Source organism: Mus caroli, unplaced genomic scaffold, assembly GCF_978045245.1.
Source record: "Mus caroli unplaced genomic scaffold, Mus_caroli_1 scaffold_1, whole genome shotgun sequence".
Classification (NCBI taxonomy): domain Eukaryota; kingdom Metazoa; phylum Chordata; class Mammalia; order Rodentia; family Muridae; genus Mus; species Mus caroli.
Window position 1 is genome coordinate 84907406 of NW_028227256.1, and position 25195 is coordinate 84932600.

Here is a 25195-nt window from a genome sequence, read left to right on the forward strand (position 1 = left end):
ATTTCCTATTCAAGCCATAACACTCACAGGGGCAAAGTTCCCTGGCTGAGAATCTCTGTTCTGTATGTATTCTCATTTCTCAGGCATGGGTGTGGATCTGAATCACATGGAGAGAGAGGGAGAGGGGGAGGGGAGGGGGAGAGGAAGAGGAAGGGTGAGAGAGAAAGAGAGGTGGGAGAGGGGTTTGTCAAATAAAGACAACTGGTCCTCTCTCTGGAGTCTTTGTTGGGTCCTTCTGGGTGGGTCTGGAAGGTACACATTTTCAGTGAAGTCCTAGGTGGTGCTGAAGCTGTCTGGGGGTCTTTGCATGATGGCTATTCCGATGGCACCACTGACGTTTCCAGAACCCAGAAATATTGAGATGAGGACAGAAAGCAGACTTAGTGACAGAGCTCAGTTTAGCAATCATGATGCTATAAGAAATCAGAAGGCAGCTGTGAAGTTCGTGGTTTAGGGATCAGTTGAAGATTCCATTTTTACATTTGTCTAAATTTAGTGATCCCACCCCAGTGCAAATAATATGATGGGGAGGATGAGAAAGAGGAAATGACCTTGGAAAGTAATGCATCTTCATTTACGATGCAGCCATAGCCCATCGGTTCTTGCTCAGTGTGTTCCCAGGTACTCCTGTTAAATGGTCTGTGATGCACTTTATATAAATTTCCAGGGACTGTGTGCAGGGCTATACAATGCTTCACTTACTGCCACCCAATTTTGAATACTTTGACCGAGTATTTGGGGGCTGGAATAGCAGAAAATCACTGGGATGATCGAGGCACACATTTCTGCAGACCGGAGGAAGAACAAGAAATCACCGTAGCATGAGCGTGACTGGATGGCTTATATTTAATCTTCTGGGTTTACAAGACATGATGGAATTCTGCAGGGGCATTTTAAAAGTCATTGCTTTCTAGCTTCCATCAGAGCCCACCCTGCACGCCTGGTGCTAACACTTAATTATAGCCAAGAGAATCTGAGAAATGCAGTGGTCCCCCCTCCCTCACCCCAGCAAACGTCAAGCAAAATCAATAGCTCAGTGCTGGCAACAGGATGCTGTTGTTCCCTTCATCTCCTCAGCTCATCTGCAATTGCTTTTATTACTGCAGTTCATTTAATGAGTCCAGAGCGTTCGGAGCCAGATGGTGACATTAGTTCAATCTGGAAGACTCTAATGGAATTGAGTTCAAACCAGGTTAAAAGTAATGGAATTACAAATTCCAGTGGTCATTGTCTCGTGGTATTACACTCTGGGTACTTGTTATACAGCAGAAGTTAGCGCCGGCTTCAGATGAAAGACCTGAAATACAGTTGAGTGAGACCTGGTGCGCTCATACACTCACTCATCCACCGCATGCTTCATTACTCTCCGTATCACAAACACAGCCATTGTGGTTTCTGAACCATGGCCTTTGTAGTGGAGGTGGCAGGCAGAGCTAAGCAGACAGGAAAATCACTCCACGTGAGTGCAGTCTCTAGGAAGGGAGGACTCTGGCATCGAGAGGCGGAGGGTGCGGGATTTTGAGGACCTGGGAAAGGAATAGATGCACAAGCAGTTTAAAGTCACCGTTTTGTTGAGTCCACAATTATGTCCCCTCCCCCAAAGAACAAAATGCAAAGAGAGAAGATAAACATTATACAGGGAGACCCAAGCCTCTCTGAATGTCTCCTGCTGTGGGCTAAAGTCCCTCGGAGAGGTCCAAACTTCAAAAGTGGCCTCAGTCTGGAATTTTTCCACAGGAAAAGTCAGCAGTAAATATTGACACCGGAATCAATCATCTCTGCTGAGGTTCCAGATTGCTCCAGCCAGCCAGGGCAGCTAGGTCACAGGTGACAAGAATAAGACAGCCGCCCTCGGAAAGAGCCGTCATCCAGAAGCCTGGAGAGAGGCCGTCTCCCTGACTCTGGGTCGCCATCCTCAGTATGGAGCCCGCAATGCTGAAGACGCTGGCTTTGTTGGTGCTGGGCATGCGCTACTGGTGTGCCTCAGGTAAAGGACACATGCCACCGCTGGCCACCTGCGCTAGGTGATCACAGCCCTCTCGGTGCCTCATCTCTCACTGTGGCCTGTGCGCTTGCTGTCTAGGTTTCCCGGTGTACGACTACGACCCTTCCTCTCTGCAGGAAGCTCTCAGTGCCTCAGTGGCAAAGGTGAACTCGCAGTCCCTGAGTCCTTACCTGTTTCGGGCAACCCGGAGCTCCTTGAAGAAAGTAAGTGGATGGAGATACCTCCCTGAGCCATTTTTTTTTACCACCCCCGCCCCCGTCTTGACTTCACCTACTTTGTTGAGTAGATTATTCTTCTGTTTACAATGATCACAGCCTGTCCTCTTCCATGCTGACATTTTGGACTGAGAAGAGATTTAATTACATTTTGTTGTTGTTGTTGTCCCGAGGCTGTCAAAGCTTCCTGGGACATCTGATTCTTCCCTCTGTGTTTTCCCTCTGACCTCGGCTTTTCTCTCTGTGTGTCCTGGTTTGGGGTGAAGATCCCAGAAGTCCTTGTGATGCTGTTTGATTGGGAGGTGCTGCCTAATGAGAAAGAGACTCTCTCCCGACTCAGCATTGGGCTACCTGTGTTTATAGGGAAGAAACGCTGGCTTCTGAGTCCACGAAACCCACCCACTCTGGTGGACTTGATAGTGCTCTTTCCCGATCACCTAGAGAACTTGGAAAAGGGACATTATCTCGGGCTTGCTCTGACTTACTGTGGCCAAAGTGAGGGGGAAGCAGAACAGGATCATAGAGAGGCCTTTCTCCTTCCTGCTCCCTGAGGAGTCTCTCTGTCTTCTTATAGGCTTAACTGGGCTAACAGGAAGGTAGGGACAGACATGAAGAAGAAATAGGACTGACAAGCTCATGGAGACATGAGTAGAGCCTTGTGGTCAGGTGGCCAGCAGCCACTACCTCCACACAGAGGCCACATGGCCACCCCTACTGGCTGCTCCCTTTTCCACCCTATTCTAGGCTACCACCTCTTACTTACATTCAGCTGCTCCTTTCATACTCAGCTGCTCCTCTCACACTCAGCTGCTCCTCTGCTCCTCAACAGCATACACACTTCATTCTCCCAGCTCGCCTGCATATAGAACAGGTCCCTTTGGTCCCCTTTTGCAGACACTGGTTCCAAGTGTTCTTTCTCCCAAATGCAAAGAAAATTTCATTGCTTTGGTTGCCTTTTCTAGCTGGATAACTGGGTTGTGAAGGTGTAGACTGAGCTAGAGTGAGCTGCCAGCCCCACCCAGCACCTGACTGTCAGGGTTCACACTGAGCACTCTGGTGGGGAGGCACTTAGAGGCAGGTGTAGGCAGCTGCTAGCCAAAGGTCAAGCTGCTTCTAGAAGAAAGCCTCTTCCTCCCACCCTGCTCATGCCAGCACCCAGGCCACATTCCATTGGCACCGAATGCAATCTTCTTAGAATGTTGTAGAACCCACAGCTCCTTGTCAAACTTGCAGATCTATAGTTTACATCATTTTTAATTTAGCCATTGCTAAATGAACGGAAACAGTTCATTAAATAGGAGTGCAAGGACAGATTCAGAGAGATGTAACCTGGGACACTGTGGACAGGTAACCAGTGAGACACGGCCGACACAGCATAATCTGACACGTGGCCATCTTGGTATAGTCACATGGGCCTGACCCCAGGCACATGGACCTAAAGATAAGCCACTCACAGATGTGATCCTAGAGATGCTTAGTGTGGCTGTCTCTGTGATGCCCACCCCATGCCTGCCTGTTCCTGAGCCGCCTTTGCTCTGCCCCATCCTTTGAGTCCCCATGGTCTTTCCTGGAGCTCTGCATTCCACAATGTCACAGGAAACAACTGCAAAGTTACGGAACGGAGATGGCCTTTATGCGACATCCCAGTATTCTGTTCCTCCTCTGTGTGAGACAAACTCCCTCTCTAGTTGGGATGGCCTTTTGTCTCTGCAACCCCTTACAACCCCACCAGGGAACAAAGAGACTGACAGAAGGAACAGCAAGGCAGTAAAGTGTGGTGGGCTTCTTTTTGGCCACTTGCGGTCAAATGAGAGATGATTAGCATAAAGACGGTGTTTGTAATCTGAAGAGAAGCAGAGTATAAGATTCTGGAACTCTAGCCCTCTAGCCTGATCATGGGAAGAATTAAAAACTGAGTCTGAGAGAGAATGTTTAAGGTCTGGTCAATGGCTGTAGGCAACAGAAATTACTGTGGGTGGAAAGAAGTGTGGGTTGGTGCTTCATTCGGTAATGGCTTCCCATGACCGACAAGACCATGAATTGTCTGACATTCCCCCATCTCTCGCACATTGCAGTAAATGGCTCGCTCTCTCTCCTCACACTTCTCTGACAACACGGGCCAGACTTTGTCCTGGAACACTGGGCTCTGCTTTTTCCTCAGACAATAAGCCCTCATCCTCTGAGTCTCTGTTTACATTTTTCCTCTTCTGGAAGGTTCCACTGAATCTTTTATAACTCAGCTACTTCCTCCCTTCTCTCCCATCTCCTCATGCTGCCTGTCAGTCATTCTTCAGCATGAACTACCCGAATGGTCATCTTTCATTTTCTGACAATCATCTACATGGAAGTACCCACTCTGGAATCACAGCTGCCTGATGTCTTTTCTGCTCTGTCTCGGGTGCCCAGTACACAGGGAAGGGCTTGGTATATCACAGCATCCCCTGTCCTCAGACCACCCAGGTTTTTCCAGGAACTTTGAAAGGTTTCCCAGGATGCCACCCTTGGTGGAAAGAATTAGAAAATGATGTAGATTCAATCATAGGTCAACATGCTCAACCAGGAGATGGCTTATAGCTCATTTTCTTGTTGGTAGACATGTGAGATGCCTTCATTTAGAAAATGTCACTACAGGTCCATGATTCTTGCTGTTTTCTGAGACTGAACTTGCAAAGACTAAGATCATGGCTCCTGGGAGAGATTTAGAGTGAGGTTCCCAAGAGTCTTGGGGCACAATACCTTCATTGACACATTCAACATATAGCCTTGATTTTGTGAGTTCTTCCTTATTGGTACCTAATATACATTGTAGACTAATTACCATTGAACTCACTGCCCACAGGCCTGGGATTCCCCCCTGCACACACACACACACACACACACACACACACACACACACACACACACAAAGAACTCTTATTGAATGCATGTATTTTCTACATAAGGCACATCACAGTCTCTTACTCTTGATGCCAGGGAGCTTCTGGCACTACCCTGGGGACTAAGATGATCCAAAGAAAGCACAACAATACCCATCACAAGTTTCCCAAACAAATGTGAGCCACCATGTTCTGTGCACAAGATGGAACAAGATGGCAGGACCCCTTGCCTCCTCCTTCCCTTTACTTGAGGACATGTACATTGGGTGACTCAAAGTCATCACTAGTTTAGGAGCTACAAAATAATATTTGGTGACTAGATGAGCTCACAAGTCCAGACTCTGAGTACCAAGAAGGAGTTGTCAGTGTTGGCATTGGTGTGAAGTCACACATTCTGTCCCTCCTTCACACTGCCTTCCTTCCTCTCTCCCTCCCATTTACTGTTATTTTAGGACAAGATCTCTCTCTATGGGCCAGGTTGGCCTCAAGCTGGGAACCTCCTGGCTCAGCCTTCCGAGTGCTGGGGTTGGAAGTGTGCCAACCACACACGCTTCTTTGGTTCCACCGTGTTCAGGGTTGCATGGCTTTTCTCTATTGGTTTCAGTCTGAGTGCACACCACTGCACATATGCCAAGATGACACATAGCTTTCCCAGTGAGTGGGTGACCCTGTTTATGGTTTCTCATTGGGCAGGAAAAAACAAATCGTATCTACTACCATGAAGTTCAGACACGTGTCTAATGAGAATCTGTGCTTTGCTTTTGCGAAGGTCAACGTCCTAGATGAAGACACATTGGTCATGAACTTAGAGTTCAGTGTTCATGAAACTACATGCCTGAGAGATTCTGGTGATTCCTCCACCTGTGCCTTCCAAAGGGGCTACTCTGTGGTAAGTGACCCAGAAATGCAAGGGAGGACCTCACTACGTCCATGACCATGAGCAGATTAGGACTCACCAAAGGAGCCTGTCTGCCATTCGGGCACACACTGGATCACCACGACATGTCCCAGACTGGGCTGTGCGCTCTGGGACTGAGGAAGTGAGATCCTGAGCTGTGGAATCTGCAGTCTTTGGTGAGAGTGGTCAGCTCTTTAACCCTTACTGTGCCAGTGGCCTGTTCTTTAAAGTACAGACAAAAAAATCCCCATTAAGTAGCATATGAGTCTCATGAGGTTAGATGGTTTATATCAGGCATAGTGAGTGCAGAGACAGAGAGCCCATGGTGTGTCTCCCCTTCTCCATTCAGGTCCCATGGTATGTCACATGATGCATTCATTCCCTGAGACCAGACTAGTCAGCTATAGTATGACAAGACCCTCTCTGAGCAGAATGAAGCTATCAGTCCAGAGCCAAAATGTTTTCAGCCAAATGAATGGCTCTCTGAGAACTCATGACAAAAGGAATAATTTTGTTATTTCTCTCATGAAATTTCAATGGGGCTCTGTTTTGCAGAGGATGTTACATGCACATACTTCTAGCCAAATCTCAGGGCCAAATGACTTATCTGTGTGTGTGTGTGTGTGTGTGTGTGTGTGTGTGTGTGTGTGTGTGCGCGCGCGCGCGCACACACACACCATATAAACAAATATATACAAATATATGACATCTTTACCACTTGTTTCTATTAAAGCAAGAATGGATCCCAGACAGCCTTTTGTGCTTACAAGGAAAGGCAGCCGTTTCTCGGAGACTGGAATTAAGCTCATGGAGACACTTAAACAATTCCCCTTTTTTGTTGTTGTTTGGTTCTGCAATGTGTTCACTTTGGGAAACTGAACCACCTCCGTGAATACCTCCCTTCTGCCTTGTTTGGCAAGCCCTGCAGTTTCTTGTCTAGAGGCTAAGCTCTCTCGCAGGGTGCGGAAGAAGCCACTCATGACTCTGTCTTTTCCAGCCAACAGCTGCTTGCAGGAGCACTGTGCAGATGTCCAAGGGACAGGTAAAGGATGTGTGGGCTCACTGCCGCTGGGCGTCCTCATCTGAGTCCAACAGCAGTGAGGAGGTATGATGGGGCCCTGTCTCCTTCCGGCTGCGTCTGGGGGGTGGTCTCTGAAAGCCAAGCTATTTGATAAGACAACAGGAACACCATTCAGACACTGGTAGACAGAATTCTGCTCACATAGCTGGATTCCCCCTTGAACAGCTACAGGCTCATTTTCCATAATCTTTACTTCTTTCCACTGCCCCCCACCCCCACCCCAGCCCCTGCAAACACAAAACACAGCAACAGAGCTCTCACTTCGATTGGAATAAAAAAAATAGTTCATTTTGGAGCTAAATCCGAGTGACTGTGCCTGCGAGGGTAGATTCCGATTGCCCCACATGCTATGTCCCAGCATGATAGCTTGCTATTAATTTCATGTTTTCATAGGAACAAAGAAACGTGTAAAAATCAAGGCATTTTCAGATATGTTTGCAGAAATTTCATGTAGGTGGCTAACAGCAAAGAAGGGAACTGCTATAGGCCATAGAGGTATCTGAGGTTATTTTTAGCTTTGGGGTTGTTGGGAGCTAGGGATCTGTACATTCCCAAATGGATTTGGCTTGGTGACCACAGGATGTTCAGTTATACACAGAGGTGGGCAGTAAAGGACTACCGGGGCTGAGATACCCCAGGTAAGTTGAGCCAAGGCTGAGACTCTCTAGCTTTCCACAATCACCGTATTTTAACCAGTCTGTCCCTGTGTTGTTCAAGATTAACTAGTGCTACTGCAGTTTCCAACCTGTGGGTCATGACCCCACTCACAGGGGTCATGTAAGACCATCAGAGAAAACATAAATATTTATGTTGTGATCCATAACAGTAACAAGTTACAGTTATGAAGTAGCAACAAAAGTAATTTTATGGTTGGGGGTCACTACAGCATGAAGAACTGCATTAAAGGGTTGCAGCATTAGGAAGGTTGGGAACCACTGCTCATGGGGAACAGGACTGATAGAATCAATCTTTATCTGTCTGTCTATCCTGCCTTCTCTGTCTCTTTCTCTCCCTCCCTCCCTTTAACCCAATCTCTGTCTCTTTGTCTCTCTCTGTCTCTCTCTCGGTCTCTCTCTCTGTCTCTCTCTCTGTCTCTCTCTCTTTCTCTCTCTCTCTCTCTCTCTCTCTCTCTCTCTCTCTCTCTCTCTCTCTCTCTCTCTCTCTGTGTTCAAAACTATTTGTTAGATATGCACCCTAGGTCAGGATACTTGACCTTCATTTAACCTCCATGATCGTCAATTTCTTTATCTGTTAAATGCTGAATAATGAGGACACTCACTATTAACAGAAGTTTTAGGGCAAAGGCCTGGGCTCCAGTCCCAACAAGTTAGGAGCAATCCATTTCAATAAGCCAGCTAAAGAAATAGTGAAAAACAGACAGAGATTTATTTAATGGGGCCACACTGAGAAGAGCAATAAGCAAAAGGGTCTAGTGACTGCCATCCCCCCAAGTCTATCTTTTGAGTCTAGACATGAGTCTTAGAGTTATAGAAAAATTGGGGCAGAAGGTTAAAGGTATGCATTATTAAATAATTCTTATCTTTGAGTCCCCATCATTATTTCAACCCCAATCTGTCCTACATTCTGGTTAATAGATTGATAATCTATTAATCACTGTCTTTGCCCAAAGGAACCAGCCTAGTTCTTATACAGGATGACTTCTGCTCCAGGATAATTGCCCTAGGAAGTCAGGGTGGGATGGGGACCCTTCAAAGTTTGATCCTCCTGGAGTTGAAAGTGACCTCAGGTTTAAGATATTGATTCATCTTTGAGCCTTCAGCCTTGAAAGGGAATGAGCTAGGTCAGATAACCACATCTGGAGTGACTGGCGTGCTATATTCTATAGTGTAAGCAAGTGACACACAGGAGAAGGGGCCTTAGAATCAGTGGTTCTTCTTGCTTTTAGTTACTCTATGGGCCCAAATGAGGCCTGAGTGGATGTGAAATATCAGTTCCAGGGTCTGATGTATAACAGATGCTGAGTCAGTAGCAGAAGCCTTTTTGCCCGTGATTGCCTTAGAGACATGTACTAGTTACTTTACTGGTTGCTGGGACAAGGGTTGAGGGAGGACGTTCATTTGGGCTCACAGTTTGAAAGCACAGCCCATCATGGCAGCAAGGACAGCTTTAACTGTGACAACAGAAGCATGTGGTACTGGTCACACAGTGTCTGAATTCAGGAGAGAGAGAGAGAGAGAGAGACAGAGACAGAGACAGAGACAGAGACAGAGACAGAGACAGAGACAGAGACAGAGACAGAGAGGAGGGTCTTGTCACTCTGCTGGCTTTTTCCTTTTCCTCTTTTTATCAGCCTGGAACCCCAGACCATGGCCCATCCCACTTGCATTTAGAGAAGGTCTTCTCTTACTTAAACCTCTTCATAGACTCCCCAGGAGGTGTATCTCCTAGGTAATTCCTAATTCTGTTAACGATCAACATTGGCCATGACAAAGTGGTTTGCAATATTACTATGAAATCAATGCTCTTCATCTGTGACCTGCTATCACCCTTCTTCCTTGACTGCTTTCCATACTAGACCTCATCTCCTGAGGCAGAGGAATATTCATTTTCATCTGCCTCATTTATAATTGATACCAGGTAGGTGCTCAGCAAGTACTTGTTAAAAGAACACAAGAATTCTGGGAAAGAAATGGGAATACAGCACAAAGGACCCTTCTAGATTCCAATGGTGAGGTTAACATCACAGTTACATCATTTGGTCATTTGTTGTGGGATAATATCTTTGACAGGTGTTTACATCTTTTCCATTGTTGTACAGCTGTGTGGAATAACTTTATCCATGTCTTCTACTTTCATTCACTTTTCCAAGAGAGAACATTATACTAAAAGTGTATAAAACTCCAACTTCAAGACCTGCACATGAGCATTAATGTTGTCTACGGAGATGGCACAGCCACCCCTTGGCTGTTTCATCATGAAGTGTATTTTAGGATTATAAAGTCATGAAACCAATGACCAGAGACCTCAGGGTCACATGGGGACATCTTCCCAGTGCAGAGAACAGAAACATTGTTGACTGATCTCAGTCGCACTGCTGACTTCTGAGGGCCAACCTCCCAGGCAATTTCTGAGCTTTCCCAGTTTCTTGATGCTAAATACCAAGGGTCCCTTTACTGGATGGTCCGAGTCAACTCCTCTGATGTACCTGGGACATATCGTCCCGCTAATTCAGAAATGACCGGATCCTATGAGGCTGAGGTTATATGTTTCTCCTACAGAGCCTTTTTACTATTTATTTTTTACATATATTTTCTATGTAAACTGTGATTATTATTTTTGTGTGCTGCTAGGGACGGTATGCAGGGAAATTTTGTTACTGTGATTTTTCTGGTGTATATGGTGGCTTGTAGGGAACTATAGAAGGTTGGGGCCAACCACGCTCAGTTCTATTTGATGCTAGGGATTGGACCCAGAGTTTCATGCCTGCTGGGCAAGTGTCTAACTGACCAAGCTACATCCCAGCCCCATCTTTTCCCTACTTGCATCCTTGGTACTCAGGAGGCAAAGGGAACATTCATCTCTAGCTGACGTCACCTGAATCTTCGGCCATTGCTCTTCTTGGCCTGGCTAAGGTCATATGCCTCTCCCACAGATTCCATTTCACTTTTTATTTTTACATATATTTTCAATATATACCGTGATTATTATTTTCGTGTGGTGTTAGGAATGGGATGCAGGGCTTCCTAAACAAACTATGTGCTCTGCCACCAAGCTACATCCTTAGCCCTTGGCGTAATAGTTTTTTTTTCCTTTCATTTTTAAGCAATGCCACTAAGCTACAATTCCCATGTCATTCAATCTTGTACACATGTGCAGTTCATAGGGTTGGGGTGTGTTTGCATGCTGGTGGTCAAGTTGCTACTACTATTGATATTCAGAACACATTCATCATATGGAGAGAGAGGCTCCTGAGATGAATCCTTCCCTAGTCTACATTCTCCCACCCCTAGCAAATACAGATCTGATCTCTGCATCCACTGCGTCTTCCATCCTGATCATTTCACATAAATAGCCCATATAGCATGTGCCATTTGTGACTTGCTTGTGTCACTTAGCTGGATGTTTTGCAGGCTCATGCATAAACATGTTTGTGTGTAATATGGAAAGGGGTATGAAAGTGTCTCATTCCTTTTCATTGTGAAATAATTTCCCATTGTGTAGATATGCTATATGTGATTAATCTGAGCACTAGCTAGTCAACATGTGAGATGTTTATATGTATTGGCTATTATCAATAGTGATGCTGGGAGTGTTTGTGCCACACATTTCTGGGGATACATAGTTTTAATCCTGTTGGAAATGGAGATGCTGAGTGTGCCCCCCTCTATCCTTTCTCCCACCTTCCTTCCTTCCTTCCTTCCTTCCTTCCTTCCTTCCTTCCTTCCTTCCTTCCTTCCTTCCTTTCTTTCTTTCTTCCTTGCTCCTGTCCCTTCTTTTCTTTGTGTGTATGTGTGTGTGGGGGGGCAAGGTCTCATTTTATAACCCAGGTTAGTCTTGAACTCATGACCTCCCCGTCTCTATCCCTAGACTGCTTGGATTCAGGCCTGCACCACTGCACCTGTTTTCCATGTATTATCATCCCTTTAAATTATTTTAATTTATGTGTTTATTTTATGTGAATTGGTATTTTCACTGCATGTATGTCTGTGCTCAACATGTGTGCCTGGTGCCTGAGGAGGCCAGGCTGTAGTTCCAGATGGTTTTAAGCTGCCATGTGGATGCTGAAAATTGAACCTGCGTCCTCTGGAGGAGCAGCAGTGCCCTTAACCATTGGGCCATCTCTCCAGCCTCTCTCTGTCCTACCGTGTTTTCTTGGATATACACATTAGATGCCACTGAGAGTTACCCTTATTTCTCTGAATGCATTAAATATCTGAGCCCTCTATGTAGTGCTTACAGCTTTCTTTTTCATCCTGATGCTTAAATTTCTTTAGCTGATGATTGGGGACATGGCAAGATCCCACAGACGAAGAAATGATTATCTGCTCGGTAAGCTGATTTCTGTTACCATAATATTATTTGCTTTTCCTTCACACAACTTCCTAACACAGTTCTCTGTGAATCATTTAGAGCTAGATATGTCTAGTTCTCTTCAGATAACCTTTGAGCAGTTAAAGTCATTACAAAAAAGCGAACACCTGACTTCACTTTTACTCCCCTCTTACCTCACTGGGCAGTGATACAACCCCTCTCTTACACATTTCCACAGAGTTCTACATCTAGGCTTACATGCAGTGGTCCCACATGTCTGCAGGTCGGGAGGGTCAGAGTCAGTTTCCCCATTCTGGTTTGTTTCTATCACTGGGATAAAATATCACAACCAAAAGCAGCTTGGAAGGGAAGGGCTTATTCATCTTCAGTCTGTCATGAAGGGAGCTCAAGGTAGGAACTTGAAGGCAGGAACTGAAGCAGAGGCCATGGAGGGGTGCTGCCTACTGGCTTGCTCTTTATAGCTTCCTCAGCCTGGTTTCTAATGCAGCCCAAGACCACCTGCCCAGGAATAGTAGCACCCACAGTAGTCTGAGCCCACCCACATCACTCATCAACTGAGAAAATGTCCCACAGACTTGTTTAGGGGTATTTAGTCAGCCAAGGTACTCTCTTGTCCGATGACTTAACTTATGTCAAGTTGACAAAAAAAAAAAAAGGCAAAACAAACAAACAAAAACCCAACCAGCGTGCGCATTAAGAGAGCCTCATTTTTAAGCTTTTTCTCCCTTCATGCACCATCCAAGTTGTAGGGTCTAGTGTGTGGCTGTGTGCCTGATCAGGGTAGACTCAGCAGTCTCCAGCCATGTGATTAGCATGCACGTCACAGTCTCTCCTGGTGTCTCTGTTGGTGAGAAAAGAATCTCCATTCCTCCTCCCTGTACAATGTTTAACTGTGAATGCCATCCGTGTGCTACCATTCGGAAGCCATTTTTAAGACTGTTTCTGCTGAGTTTTCATATCGGTGTTAACGTCAGTAAAATTCTCTGCTGTCCTACATGGCTCCTCTGATTAAGGAGGATATCCACAGCTTCAGGTCCTCTGAAGTGGGTGGAGGGGTCCGGCCTGATGAGTGCTAATGTGTTACAGGTTTTCTTTCTGATGAATCCAGAAGTGAACAATTCCGTGACCGGTCACTTGGTAAGTGGTCTGTTTCCTTCCGGGAAATGCCACTAGAAACTTTGCTGAGCAGCAGGGGCCATACTGAAGCCATTGCATAGGGGGACAGACCCTGAATTAGGAAACCATTTCAACAAAGAAGAGCATGAATGCATGTACTTGCTTTGTAAATCAGGAAAAGATAACCTGGAGGCCCTTGCTCACAGAAGTTATCAGAAATCAAATGTTAAGTCAGCCTAAAAAGTCACCACTTGGCTTTTCTTCTTGTCCCACCTTAGACATTTTCTGGGCAACCTCCCCTCTGACTATCTCCCTCCTTTACCAGACTTGGCCAGACTTCTCAGTAAATAGAAGAGACTGGGACTTTAGTCCCTTCCCTATAAGGTCAGTTTCCTTATTCAGTCTCCTGGGTGGCTCTGCACACTCTGTGTTCTCTGCTTTTACCCAGAGGAGTTGAGTATGGAAAACACTTGGTGTAAGTTGGTAAATACAGAGCATATACCCACACTCGCTGCCTACTAAGGCTTCCTCCTTTGGCCCTCACTTCCAGGCTATGGCCTCACTGTCTTCTCCCCCGACTCCCTGTGGGCTTCTGTAAGGTATTTCTCTCTGTTTCTACAGATCCTTTTCCAGACAATGGTCCTAACATCTCTGCAGGCAGGCAAGGGCAAGGGCAGTTTTCTGGTTAATGAGGCTCTGTCCTTATATAGATTCACCCCCTCAGCAGTGTCTGAGTTATAGGGTCCACTGTGTGGCGATGTACCCATGGAAGAGTCAGGGTGGACCTTGTTGTCCCCAGCCATGTGACTAGGACAGAGATCAGGACTTTGAACCTATCTGTCTTCTACACCTGTGCATTCTCTACACTGCTTTGCAGCATTGTGAAATCCACCCTGTGTTCAGAGCCCTGCCACAATAAGGACACTGATACTCAAACATTAGGGAGCTCTGGGTCCCGACTTCATGCTCCCGTCGATCCTGTGTGACAGGAATTAAACCTGAAACTTAAGTTTTAAAACCCCTCTCCAACACACACACACACACACACACACTCACAAGGCTTGTCTCTTTGGGAGAACACGCAGCTGGCATAGCCATCACTGCCACTGACATGTTCTTTGGGGCAATTCTTTCAGAAATGTCTTCAGGATCCATGGCCTAGTCCTTGAATGTTTGTCACGGTAGCAACTGTTTTATCTTGGGTTTTGATTCTGGAAATGGTCAAAAACAGGAGTTTAATTGACAGTTTAGATTGATAACCTACATGAGGGCTTTACTTCCAATTGCTACATACCAACACATCCCCAGATTCAGCATCTTGGACAGCAAACTGTAACTATGTTGTAGTTTCTGGGGCTAAGGACACAGGAGCAGGTGAGCTGGGTCTCTGTTCCACCATATGAAGTGTTGGGAAAGCAGCTGATTGGTGCTTTCAACTGATGTTGACTGGGGTCAGAGGATTGGTATTCAAACTCCTGACTTGGTTGTTGGAAGGTTGCAGGTCCCCATGGGCTTTGTACTGAAAATTAGTTTTTTTACGATATGGGTATCTTGACAGGGATGTGTGAGTGTCTTTAAAACATGTCAGATTTCCCTAGTGGTGAGAGACCGGAAGAGAGAGACAGAGATCCAGAGACATAGTTAGAAGGAAATACACACACATGCACACACACACACATATGCACGTGGAGAGACAGAAAGAGACAGGCAAGGAAAAAATACACACAGAAACTGAAAGAGACAGAGACATAGTTAAAAGGAGAGAGAGACCGAGAGAATACAGTACAGATGTAAATTCATGTGATTAGCCCTCTTGTGTGTGTCAAAAGGCATCTCTAAGCCACCACTTAGCCACACTGGGGGACTTGGAGCATCATTAATGCAGATGTACAGCTGTCTCGGAGATGCCTCTGAACATGATGATTTCATTTAATTCCACAAACGTGTGTGACAAGCATGGGGCAGTTTCCACAGATGCCTGAAAGAGAAATGTGACAGTTCCTGCCCTCGAGGGCTTGCAGCTGAGAGTGTGACATGGGCTGTGGAGTGAGAAGTCAGCTCTGGGTGCCACTGTGACCTGAAAGGGCTGGAGGCTTGTTGAGGAAGGCAGGAGATGGTGCCTTGGGTGTTCTGTGGGCAGCGAGGGCTCAGGTTGTGTTTGCCTTGGCCTCATCCATTTATGCCTGACAGAGACTGCTTCTCCCTTCCATCCTTAGAAATCATGAGGAGGGGACAGCCTCCTGCCCATAGAAGGTTCCTGAACCTCCATCGCAGAGCAAGAGTAAATTCTGGCTTTGAGTGACATCCTGGAGGTAAGGGACAACATGTATGACTATGACTTCTGTTAGAAGCAGAAGAGACTTAGAACAAGTGCCATGGTATCCTTTCCAGGCCCTTTAGTACCCACTCCATCTTCTATTACCTCCTACCTCCTCCAGGCACTGTGCATCCATCTTGTGAGCCCCCATCTTCCCCACATGGCATCTGCTGTTACTGATATGACCAAGTTTCTCCACTTTTCCAAACCACAAAGAGAATATCCCCTGGTCTTCCCAACCTCTCTACCCCAGTGTTGCCCTCCCTCCATCTTTCCCAGGAGGCTCCGTAATATTTTTATGAAATCCTTTTTGACTTTTCCTTGTCGTTTCAACACTGGTGGCCACTTATACTCTCTCAACCCAGTTCTTTCTCCCCTCTATTGATTACTCTGTCATCGCTTCCTCTTCCTTGATCATCACTGTCATTGATGTGTAGCCTATCTTCGAATGGGCCACACACTTCCATGATCTGGGTCCTTATGTCAACTGTCTGCTAGGGTCATTGGCTGTGGCTAGACTGTGAGATCTGGAAATTCTGCTGGCTTCCTTTCTTGGTTGATGCCATTGCTACCAACTTCGTTTTCTCAACTTATAGATCATGGGAGCATCAGTGAACCTCCTCTGTCCTTCCTTGTCTCCTGGCATCTGTGGAGTGCAGGATTGTTTGTTGTATTGGCAGATTTATCTAATATCAGCCTGCCATTTCCTTCCCTCGATACTAATGGACTGAATGCATTCTGGCCTTGAGGCCTCATCCCACACTGCCTGCCTTCTCTGCTGTCCTTGTGTTTATCCTGGAAAGATGAGGAGACCTTGATCTTCCACTGGTACCCTCTGATGTAGACTTGGCTTGTGGGCTAAATCAAAGCTGTGCAAAATCCAGACACTGAGCAAATCAGAGTAATGTATTGTATACTCTCCCCCCAGTGCTTTCGGGGAATGGTAGACTGAGCCCTGATCTACTAAGCCGTCACCCAGTATGGTCGAGTCTCACCACTATACACACTCTCTGGTACCAGGATGAGAGAAAGCAGAATAAGTATTCTGAAAAATCCAAAAGGGATCCACGAGGGAGACACTTAAAAGGAAACTTAAGATACAATTGCAGGAGCTGGAGTGATGGCTCAGCAGTTAAGAGGACTTGTTGCTCTCCCAGAAGACCTGGGTTTGATTCCCAGAACCCACGTGGTTCCACAGAACTCACAGCCATGTGTAATTTCAGTTCCAGGGGATCGAGCACCCTCTTCTGACCTCCATGGGCACCAAGCACACGTGGTACACACACACACACACACACACACACACACACACACACACACACAGGTGCAGACATTCATAAATAGAATGAATAAATCTTAACAATTTTAAATTATATTTAAAACGCAGTTACAGGTGTGGATTCCGGGCACCGATGTTTACAGCACACACACATTACTACCGAAGCCTCAGCATCCATGTACTTTACATCTTTAAAGAAAACATTTATTTATTTTATGTGTATGAGTATTTGCCTGTGTGTGTATGTGGGCAACCTGTGCATGCCTGGGGCCCTCATGTGATGGGAACTGAACTTTGGTCTTCTGCAAGAGCAGCAAGCGCTTTTAACCGCTGAGCCCTGTCTACAGCTCTCCGCACGTGTTAGAGTGTAAACAGCACTGCCTGCTTTCAGACAGGATCTGAGCGCCCCAGCATAGCTCACAGCAGCCTTACTGCTTCAACTCTGTGCACACCTCTAGCTTTGTCCTTCCCATACCCACCCCACCCCTGAGCTCCCAGGGATGCCCAGATTCAGTTTCCAGCACTTGAATGGTAATTTACAGCCATCTGTAACTCCAGCTCCAGGGGATCCAGTACCGTCTTCTGGTCTCCGAGGGCACACACGAGGTGTGCATACACACATGCAATCACACTCATGGGCTTGTTGAGAGCAGATCCAGGGAGATTCCTATCACCTTCATCCTATCACCTGCTTTCAGCCCATGACACAGGGCACATCTCTGCTCATTGTGTTTCTTTTGAGCTGGGATCTTTTACTTTGGGTTTTTTGAGAGACGTTTTCCAGAAAGGCAGCTAAGCATGGCATAATTAATTTTAACAACTTATGATTTGAAAGAAGTCAGCTGACATTTTACTAAAATGGAGAGAGAAAAAATCCACTGTGGATGAAAGACGCAAGTGGCAGATCTTTTTAATCTAAAAATAAAAACCAACTTCTTGCTGAGATCAAGAAACTCATCATTTTGAAGAAAGAAACTCATTGTACTCTTTACATACATGCAAAGACCTGCCCTTTGCCCTGTCGAGCATCTGGAGAGGGGAGGGGTTTGAGAACAGAATTTTCAGTAGATGAGCGTGCTGTGCTTATTAATGATATGACTCCACCGAGTGTGCATGGATGTATGTGTTGCAACAGATCATCTAACATCTGTGGAGAAATGAATCACCCAAAACACGTCTTCAGATGCAGCACAGCCTGGAGACCAAGTGCAGCAGCCTCGGCCTGTTCATCGATTGTCGATAGTGTCCCAGTTACATCTCTGGCCTCATGTGACCTTTAGCAGGGCAGGTTTTGAAACAGCCCACGGTGTTGCCTAGGGTCATAAAATGAAACTAGTAATGGCCATACTCTGGTTCTACTGAGGAGGCAGCCCCAGTGTGCTCCAGGCTCAGCTGATCTCTTTCTAAACCTGCACCACTGCCTCTGACAGAAATCCAACCCTGAGAGCGAGGCTCAGCACCTGCAAGGCTATTTGGGATGTTTTTGTTTGGTTGGTTTGGTTTTTTATTTGTTTATTTTTCTTCCCATTGAGCCATGGATTCTTTGCAGATGTCTTACTGGTAATCCTTATTGTTTTAGTTTGATGACTAGTGAAGATATGCCGTATGTCTATATAAAGTTACTTATAAAAATATCCCCATTGATTTCATTAAATAATCAGGGTAGGATGGGTGGATGGTTGGTCTTCGTGAGCTTGCTATTCTAAAACTGTGAATCCCATTTTCTCTGTTTTATCATGAGCCTGCCTTAGTCCCTGGATTAAACTAGAAACTGAGCAAGTGTGTCTATGATCTAGTAAATACCATTCCAGTCTTCTCTGAGGTTGCCAGAAATGATTTAATACTAGAGCAGAGAGTAAAATCTAGTACTTAGTAAAAGAGTCGTGATGTTGTTAGTGGGATTCTAAAATACATAGTTTGGAAAACCAAGGTCCAATTCCTGTGTTGCAAAGGGTCTGCTTCTTAATCTTTGTAGTTACGACAGTTCTGTCTTGGCAACTGTGGTCTGGCCTGAAGAATCTGAGCTGGGGCGTTTTCCTTTACGCTGCTCTGTGGCTGGCATTGGGATTGTTAGCTTGTGCCTAAGAGCGGTGTCAGAGGCAGATCTGATGGTGGTTTTGGCCCATAAGTCAATGACAAAAAGATGAGTGCCCCGATTTTTCCACATATTCCTTCAGCTACTGTTGATCAAATGTCTTCTCTGCACCCAGAGAGAGCATGACTCACAAGTATGCTTATTGCCTTCCCACCCACCATCTTGTGTCAATCACATCACATCATATCATATCGTATTGTATCACACATTACCATACCATATCATATCATACCATATCATACCATAGCATATTATAGCATACCATTCTGTATCACACTTTATCATATCATATCATATCCCCGCCATATCATATCATATCATATCATACCGTACCGTACCATACCATACCATACCATACCATACCATACCATATCATATACCTGCCATATCATATTATATCATATCATATCATACCATATCATATCATACCATATCATATCATATCATACCATACCATGCCGTATCGTATCATATCGTATCGTATTGTATTGTATCGTATTAAATCATCTGTTTCTTAGAGAAGGGAAGCAAGGAGGTCAGAGAGGCCCTGCTCATAGAGGTAGTGTTGGGATTTGGATTTATCTTCTTATGCCTGCTTCCCACGCGTCTGTTTTCTTCTTGAGATACATCTGTATATGAAGCTTCAGTGCTTGAGATACATTTGCCATGTGCTGAGTGGCACTATAATGTACTCTTGCCAAGTAGCCAGCCACAGCTCTGTAAGTGTGAGCTGTGTACTTACCACCAGCAACCAGGTGGGGGCACTGTTCCCTAACACCTGAGGCACCTTGGCCTCTGGAGAGTGATTTCATTGTTCATGTTTCAGACTCACTGGTGAGAATTTCTTGTTATGATCTCCAGAACATGCTTACCTACAGAAGGAGCGAGACTCCACAAAAAGAGTGGGGAACCTGCACGGGGGCCCCCGAGGCAAAACCTGACCACACCCCATTCTCCACTTTCCCCTGGCTCTCATTCCTGCCTGTTCTGCATCTCTTACCAATGCTCTACCACGTACAGTGACTTCCCAGGATTTGCAGTGGTTATGCTTTGATGTGCTTGCCTGGGGTGGATCCGATCCATCCCTCCAGGTTGAACTTAGTATGCAACAGCATGCCACCCACTTCTACTGACTACTCCACTCCAAGCTTAAACCGAAGTTCTTCCTTAGAGACCCACCCGTCTCCTTCATGGCTGTGACTAGCATGCCACAGACATCAGTTCAGGCCTCCTTCCTTCCTTGCCCCTCTCCATGTTCTTGGCTCCTCTTCCTTTCTAGCTGTATGTGTCCCAACTCTTCCTGGCAGTTCTTGTTGCCCTCAAAGACTTAGTCACTGAGTCCCCTTAATACAAGTTCCAGGGAGCCCTACTAACCTGAAGGATGAAGGATGAAGTCTGAGCTCCCGAGGACTATGGCATATGGGCAGCACCCCCCCCCCAGTGTGGTCCCCGTCTGCACCCCTTATTGACATCCTGCCTTCCTCTGCCTCTGCCTCTGCCTCTGCCTCACATAGATGTCTCACACAGTGTGCAATCCCCACTAGATCCTGGGTCTCACCTTCATCCCCAGGTCCGGTCCAGTTCACCTGAGTGCACCTCACTCTGCACTGCCCTTTTCAGGGGCTGATTCCCCCTTGTCTCTGTAGTCAGGCATCTGGAACCTCATTTACAGCGTGTAGTAGGGCGGCATCCATCTTCTCCACTGGCTTATGACTTTAAATATTTGGGGAAGTCAATATCGTGTTTTGGGGTTTTTTTAATCTTTACAACCCTCCTTCAATGTTCCACACACTCTTGCTTACTGCATGGATTAACTGATGGGTGGCTGAGCGGATAGATTTGTGGAAATTTGGTCTCTAGCCCTATCTCCTCAGACTGTCACAGCCTCTGGCCAGCCACTGCTTTGATTGACCCCTCTGTCTCTCATTCACAGACTAATGCCTGGCTAGAGCCCCTGCAAGGAGTTTCTCTGGTCTTCCCTGTTTTGAAAAATGAGTTCCTATTCTGTGGCTGTATCTCTATCCCCTGATCAGGCTACCTCATCTACCTGTGGTGTTTCTCATCCTGTCTTTGGTCCAAAGCAGGCTGCTCAGTGTGGAGCTGTTCAAATCTCCTGTAGCATTTAGATCACTTTCTGAGCATTGCCCAGGCATCCCAGGCTGAGCCTCCAGCACGGGGATGCTAATGCACACTGTGGTGGTCTAACCTGCCCTTCCTTCTCAGGTTGCTGATGCATACTATGGTGGTCTAACCTGCCCTTCCTTCTCTCTTGAATAGATTTCATGAAAGAAAGAGGAGCAGACGCTGAAATGAAGACAGACATGGAGAATGGTGTCTTTTTCCTTTTTATAAGCTCCACTCTGCATGCAATAAAGATCGTTCCCTTCCTTTACTGCTCTCTCATTGTCTGGTTTGGAATAGAGCATCACTAAGTATCCAATTTCAGATTAGAGCATCACTAAGTATCCAATTTCAGATGAGAAACTGATGTTAGGAGGCATGAAGAGGATGCTAGGGATGGAGGCTCACAAAGTAACTATGTTTCGAGTGTTTTCAGCCAATGGACAATAGATATTAACATCTTGTTAAAAGCAAGCAGGCTCAAGCATCCTGTTGCCTTTCTTTGTAAGTCATCATGGTGACTTTTAGGGCAGGAATACTCTCCCATATGATACAGACAACATGGTACATAACACCATTTGCTCCTTAAGCCCCAGAGAATGGATGAGACGGCACACACCCATGCAGTGGGATGTGACTGACCACACAGCAGCCTGGGTCATCAGATGGAGAAAACGCTGACACAATAGCACAATCTGCTAATAACAGAGAACATCTTTGGTGGGAGAACAGGTTACTTTGTCCTGTGTTTATACTGTGTCCTGTGTTTCTGTACACATAGAACTGTTCCAAGAATAGCTTAGTGGACTGGGGAGATGGCTCAGTGGGTGGGATTGATCAATGCCCATATGAACCTGAGTTTGAATCCCTAGATCTCATCTATTTAAATAAATAAATAAATAAAACCAAGGCTAGGTATGGCCACACATGCCTATAGAGCTTTGGGTTCAGTGAGAGATACTTCTCAAGGAAATAAGGCAGGGAGTGAGGGAGCAGGATTCCTAGGATCTTCCGCTGCTTTCTGTGCACTTAAGGTTTTTAACTGAGAAAAAATTGATTCTGTGGCTAAAGAGTAAGACTCATCGCAATCGACCACTGTCCCTATAGGAGCACCACATACTACTACTGCTTTCCTTTAGATTTCTTAGTCTAATAAATTAGCTACAGAATGAAATATCCTCCAAAGTGGGCATTCGCAACAAACCCACCAAGGGAATAGGTCTCATCCCCAAATCTGCCTCCTTTGGACACCATTTGTGGTTTGGTGTGAGTCGTGTGTGTGTGTGTGTGTGTGTGTGTGTATGTGTGTGCACACGTGTGTGCCTGTAAAACTGTGAGATGGCATCCGTTCTCCCATTAAGAGTTTAGCATGCCGGCACAGCAGTGCAGTGCTTGTTGGTGAGCCTTGAGAAGCTGAAACAGGGGAACTCTAAGTTTGAGACCAGCTTCAGCTTCGTGGTGAGACCTACTCTCACAGATGGAGTTGCTTGTGCAAGGCTTCTGCAAATGACAGCGAGTCAAGATGCTATACAGAATGCTTCTTATATGCAGCTACCTGGCACTTACTGAATGTGTTTCGGGCGTGGCTCCTGCTTGTATCCTGTCATGGTATTTGTTTCAGACACTGACACATTGTACTGAAGACTGAAGAATTAGAACAAGGTGTTGGGGATGGCGCTGGTCTGGAGGAGATGAAGACATTCTAAAGATACATGTTTAACCAACATTCATAAATCATAAACTCTCTTCTGCCTTTATAGTTGAACCCAATCACTCCCTCTACCTCAGTAAACTCCCACACTCTGGGCCCCCCAGAGACCTTATCTGTAGACATCTCTGCAGGGCAGCTGTGATTTCCCTTATGGTCAAAATAGGCTAAAATGTACACACAATTTTGTTATGAATCTACATAATTATGTAATTTCCCAGTCTTTGAATTTACTGCACATTTCTTCCACGTTCCTCTGGAGGAGACAGCAGCAAACATACCTAGGTGTGAAATGGGTGGCCCTTGCTCCGCAATTGTCATTGGTACTGGAGCAAGCAGGAGGCAGGTGTGAACTGTCATTGTGAGTCTGTCTGTGCCTTGGGAGAGTGAGAGCCAGCACCCACACTGAACATGCCTAAATGCACAGCAGTGTAGCCAAGGCCTTCTTAGAGGGTAGCTTTTCTGCAAGCATTCGCCAGCAAGCTAAAATATCAACACAGTTGATGGAGAAACTGGGTTCGCCAGCTGCTGCCGTCAGTGGAGACATTAGGAAGATGGACTGAGCTGGTGAGATTCATAGACTCCGAGTCCCCGGACAAGGTTGTTTGTAAGAGCTGATGTGATCAGGGTCCTTCAGAATGATGTGAGGTATTTTCGATTAAACAAGCCAGCCCCTTAGCTGTTCTCAGGGGTGGGGCTGAGGAATGCAGTCAGTACTAGGACTCTCTCTTTTGGCTCTGACCTCAGTGGAAACCACAGAGTAAGACAAACAGTGACAACCCTTGCTACAAGAATGTCATTGTGCCACCATAGGGCTTCCAGCAGAAAAATTCTGGCTTCTCTCCAGAGGCAGGTGTGTGGGAGTCACCTGCCAGAAGTGATCTTCTCCCCCTCCCCGCCCCCGTTCCCCCCCCCCCCCCCGGAATCAGCAGCCACATTAAGCTGTTGCCTTCTATAGAGGTCCTGGGAATCTGCTGCACACGGCCCTGTGGGGTAGTGTTTACTCTCTTGTCATTTCACGTCTGGGAATGAAAAGTCGCTCAGAGGTTAATGCTTCCCTCATGTTCCATCCCTGGAATGTCTCAGTGTGGCCTGGCCTGTTGACAACATGGTATGCACCATATTGTCCCTATGTCACCTGGGTCCCTCCTGTGGGAAAGAGCTGGCTGGTTGGTTCCCATCCATGTGAGGGCTTCCTTGGCTTGGATGTCGGTCAAGGTCTTCCTTAAGTTTAGAGGGAATGTCCTCAGACTCTCCGTCCTGTGGGGTTTTTTGTGTCCAGATTGGCAATAAAATATGGGATTCTGATTGCGCATCTTACAGTTCTGCACACATCTTACAATGGTGGGTCTCATTTCTTTGGTGGTTAATGGCTGGCTGTTGATCACTGGAGAGAGTTGGTGGAGGAGAAATGTCAGTGTCTTGAGGTGAGAATTACTCTGAGGGTTGAATCCTTGCTGCTGAGGAGCCCAGTTCTAGACCAAGTCCTTCAGGATGAAGCTAGAGTTAAATCTGACTAGACTGATTCTGAGTTTTCAAGACTGAGTCTATCTTCCCTCCCCTCTCCTCCTCTCCCCTCCTCTTCCTTCTTCCTCCGTTTTCCCCATCTAATGCTTGTTACATTAGATGCCTGAGAAGGGAAAGGAGAATCTGGGTGAGGACATAAAATTTCTAGACACTGAGCAGAGCCCAGTGACCTTTGAAGTCTAAGCACAGCCTGCAAGAGGTGCAGTGTGGTCAAGGGCCCCAGCTGGGGTTGCTATAGTAACAGCATCAGCCACCAGTCCAAGTAGCACATGATCTCCTGTTGTAGTGCATCCCAGGGGCTTACAGAATGACTTAGGAATAGGAAAGAACCAGAAATATCTTATTCTGTCTGAGCTGCTATAACCAGATACCACAGAGTGAGCAGCTTAAGCCACAGAAATGTAGTTTTTGTGGTTCTGTGTCTGGGAAGTCCACGATCACACTGCCATTAATTTGGTTCCTGGTGAGAGCTCAGTTCAGGGCGTGCAGATGACTGCATACAGTGAAGGGCAAGCCCTGGTTCCTCTTCTTATAAGGACACCAGTCTGAGCCTCATGACCTCATTTAAACTTGTCTTCCAAATACCATCATATGAGGAATTAGGAATCAACTTGCCCATGGGAGGAACACAAACATTCATTTCAAAACAGGCAACATGGGGCTATAGAGGTGGCTCGGTGGCTAAGAGAACTGGCTCTCTTCCAGAAGACTCAGGCTCAATCCCCAGCACCTGCTGATAGTTCACAACCTTCTGTAACTCCAGTTGCAGTGGACCAGATGCCCTCTTTCGGCCAATGTGACACAAGGCACATTGTGGTGCACAACTATATCTATGGGTAAGACACCTATACACATAATCTAAAAATAAAACAAAACTGAATGCAAAAACAACAAACAAACAAACAAACAAACAGCAACAACAACAACTAAAGCATGCCCTCATG

General features: G+C 46.1%; 1 protein-coding gene and 1 long non-coding RNA gene across 2 annotated transcripts; one reads left to right on the plus strand and one right to left on the minus strand.

The window, feature by feature from the left end:
• Positions 1 to 835: 835 nt before the first annotated feature.
• On the minus strand, positions 836 to 3229 carry LOC115031308 (uncharacterized). Its single transcript, XR_003836928.2, has 3 exons — positions 2984 to 3229; positions 2280 to 2571; positions 836 to 1526 (listed from the first exon to the last, which is right to left on the minus strand). It is a non-coding gene; the product is annotated as an uncharacterized LOC115031308 (long non-coding RNA).
• Positions 1745 to 21287, plus strand: Spp2 (secreted phosphoprotein 2). The gene is made up of 8 exons (XM_021171446.3): positions 1745 to 1987; positions 2084 to 2208; positions 5866 to 5985; positions 6992 to 7099; positions 12031 to 12085; positions 13175 to 13225; positions 15421 to 15516; positions 21173 to 21287. Exons 1-7 carry the CDS (start codon positions 1921 to 1923, stop codon positions 15504 to 15506), a joined length of 612 nt encoding a protein of 203 aa, XP_021027105.1. The 5' UTR covers positions 1745 to 1920; the 3' UTR covers positions 15507 to 15516; positions 21173 to 21287.
• Positions 21288 to 25195: the final 3908 nt, after the last annotated feature.